Source organism: Olea europaea, chromosome 17, assembly GCF_002742605.1.
Source record: "Olea europaea var. sylvestris chromosome 17, O_europaea_v1, whole genome shotgun sequence".
Taxonomy (NCBI): Eukaryota; Viridiplantae; Streptophyta; class Magnoliopsida; order Lamiales; family Oleaceae; genus Olea; species Olea europaea.
Window position 1 is genome coordinate 2,128,951 of NC_036253.1, and position 2,206 is coordinate 2,131,156.

At 35.9% G+C, this 2,206-nt stretch overlaps 1 protein-coding gene across 1 annotated transcript; it reads right to left on the reverse strand.

Moving 5' to 3' along the window:
• Positions 1-351: 351 nt before the first annotated feature.
• On the reverse strand, positions 352-1,357 carry LOC111366008 (50S ribosomal protein L3-2, chloroplastic-like). Its single transcript, XM_022986618.1, has 2 exons — positions 1,212-1,357; positions 352-813 (listed from the first exon to the last, which is right to left on the reverse strand). The coding sequence occupies exons 1-2, from the start codon at positions 1,305-1,307 to the stop codon at positions 640-642; spliced, it is 270 nt and encodes an 89-aa protein (XP_022842386.1). The 5' UTR covers positions 1,308-1,357; the 3' UTR covers positions 352-639.
• Positions 1,358-2,206: the final 849 nt, after the last annotated feature.

Here is a 2,206-nt window from a genome sequence, read left to right on the forward strand (position 1 = left end):
AGTAGCAAAGAAGATGAGCTAAAAAGACCCATCCTTCACAAAAGAAGATGCAATGTTTCGTATTTATGTTCTTTTTTCATGTTGAATATTTTTCAACTAAATCAACCATCCTTAAATCAGAGGGTGGACCTCAAATGGAATGACTTGATTTCTCGTAAATTGAAGTACAGTTGCTGGATTGAACCACACTGAAGCTCAGTGACCGATTTGCATGTATGGTAAAAATCCAGGGACCCTTAGGTTAACTTTAGATGAGTTGACATAGAAATGGACTAACACGTTACACACCAAATCTCCCAGCAAAAATTTGCAGCCTAGCCTCCCCTCCTAACCTAGGTGAAAGGAGGTAAATGCAAACAAGTAAACCAAGTTACACATTTATTGAAACAATTTTAAAGACAGTTCTAGTAAAACAGTACTGCATTCTCTGCACTTCACCTGCTGTGTAATATAACTTGAAAAGGAAAATCATAATGCACCTGAGGCTTGCTAAATTCCATAGAAGCCGGCACTATTCATCAAAATTTCAGTAAACTGAACCCACAACTCCAACTCCAACCCCAACCCCAACTCCAACTCCATTTATAAAGAAAATGAAAAGGAAAAAAAACAATACAAATGGCATAATAGCCCCTCTGATCAATCTGCAGCCATGAACGGATCAGTATCACCTAAATCAGCTAGCAAAGGTTCCAACTTCGAAGGGTCTTCATCTTCAGGTGCAAAAAAAGTTGGAAATGGAAGCAATGATATATCTGGTTTCTTGTACACAGCATCTTTTATGAACACAAAATTTCCTGTGGCCCCTGGAACCTGGAAAGGTAGCAGCAGTTCAGAAAGGGGCAATACAATTAACAAGAGCTCAAGAAAAGAGAAATGCTCCCCCTTGGAGGACCAAGAGTAACATAAATATTATTAACAGATGAGTCAACGGAGGACAAATTCTTAAGACACAAACTTACAGCCCAATGATTAGCATTTTATGCCAAACACATTGAATACATTGCCTATTGGCCCACATCATGTCAATTTTTTATAATAAATTAGGCCCTTTTACTAAGCTATACTTCAACTGTGGAAAAATTGAGCTAATTCAACATGTTGCTTTACTTTATGACAGAAGTAGTTAGATAAGAACATAAATCCTACTGAATTCAAGAAGAACCTAAGCATGCATCTAAGTAGAAAGAAGAAGAGCAAGAAAACCGTACTTGGCCTTTCACCCACATCAAGTTCCTTGCAGGGTCAATTTTGTAAACCCAAACATTTTTAACTGTTCTTTGCTCAACACCCATATGTCCAGGCATCTTTTTACCTTTAAATACCTGTTCAAAAAGCCAGTTACAAGATCAAGTCACTAGGAGTTTCCATGATTGTTGATCACAACATAAGATTTCTTGAGAACGTCAAAACCATAAAAAATAGAACAAAAATAAATCTCCAAGTCAAAACCGACATTGCTTTGGTTCCTTGGATTATCCATGTTTGGTTGCAGCTATTTTTATAGCTCAACAAGCAACAAACTATTCTGGAATTCATAACCAAATAATCATATCCCAAATTATTATTTTTGCAAATACAGGAACAACCAGAAGCTTAATTATTTAACAAACAAAAAGATTACTTATAAGATTGTATTCCTAAATATGCAAGCTAAAAAGCTAGATGAGAAGCAGATGAAAGTTAAATTGTTCTACTAGGAATGAATGCAGTATGCGTAGCGGTATAATTTACCCAAGTCAGGTTGCAACTAACTATTTTTATATCTCAAGAAGCAACAAGCCATTCTGAATTTCATAACCAAATAATCATATTACAGGAACAACCAGAAGCTTAACTATTTAACGAACAAAAAGATGATTTGCAAGACTGAGTTCCTAAAGATGACAAGTTAAAAAGCTAGATGAGAAGTAGCCAAAAGTTAAATATTGTTCTCATAGGAAAGAATGCATTATGCATAGGCACATATCCCACAAGTCTGGTTGTAAGAAACAGTTGATCAAAGAGGTGTGCTGCCAAGAATGATGTCCAGGGAATTAATAACTCATTTTAAAGATTAAAATTGAGTTTCAGGAACATCCCCATTCATAGGTCAGAGATCTACATCTATGAATTGAATGGTTTAAATGAAACTCAAAAAAAAGGAGCAATGGAAATTCAGGTGTCGCATTTAGCCCTTGTTTGGGCTCCATTTTAATGAGGTTTC

Bases quoted from the DNA above. Each gene is read 5' to 3' on its own strand.
- LOC111366008 (XM_022986618.1), bottom strand. From the start codon at position 1,307: ATGCCTGGACATATGGGTGTTGAGCAAAGAACAGTTAAAAATGTTTGG. The intron at 814-1,211 runs GTACGGTTTTCT...CTACCTTTCCAG, and splicing joins TGATGTGGGTGAAAGGCCAA to GTTCCAGGGGCCACAGGAAA.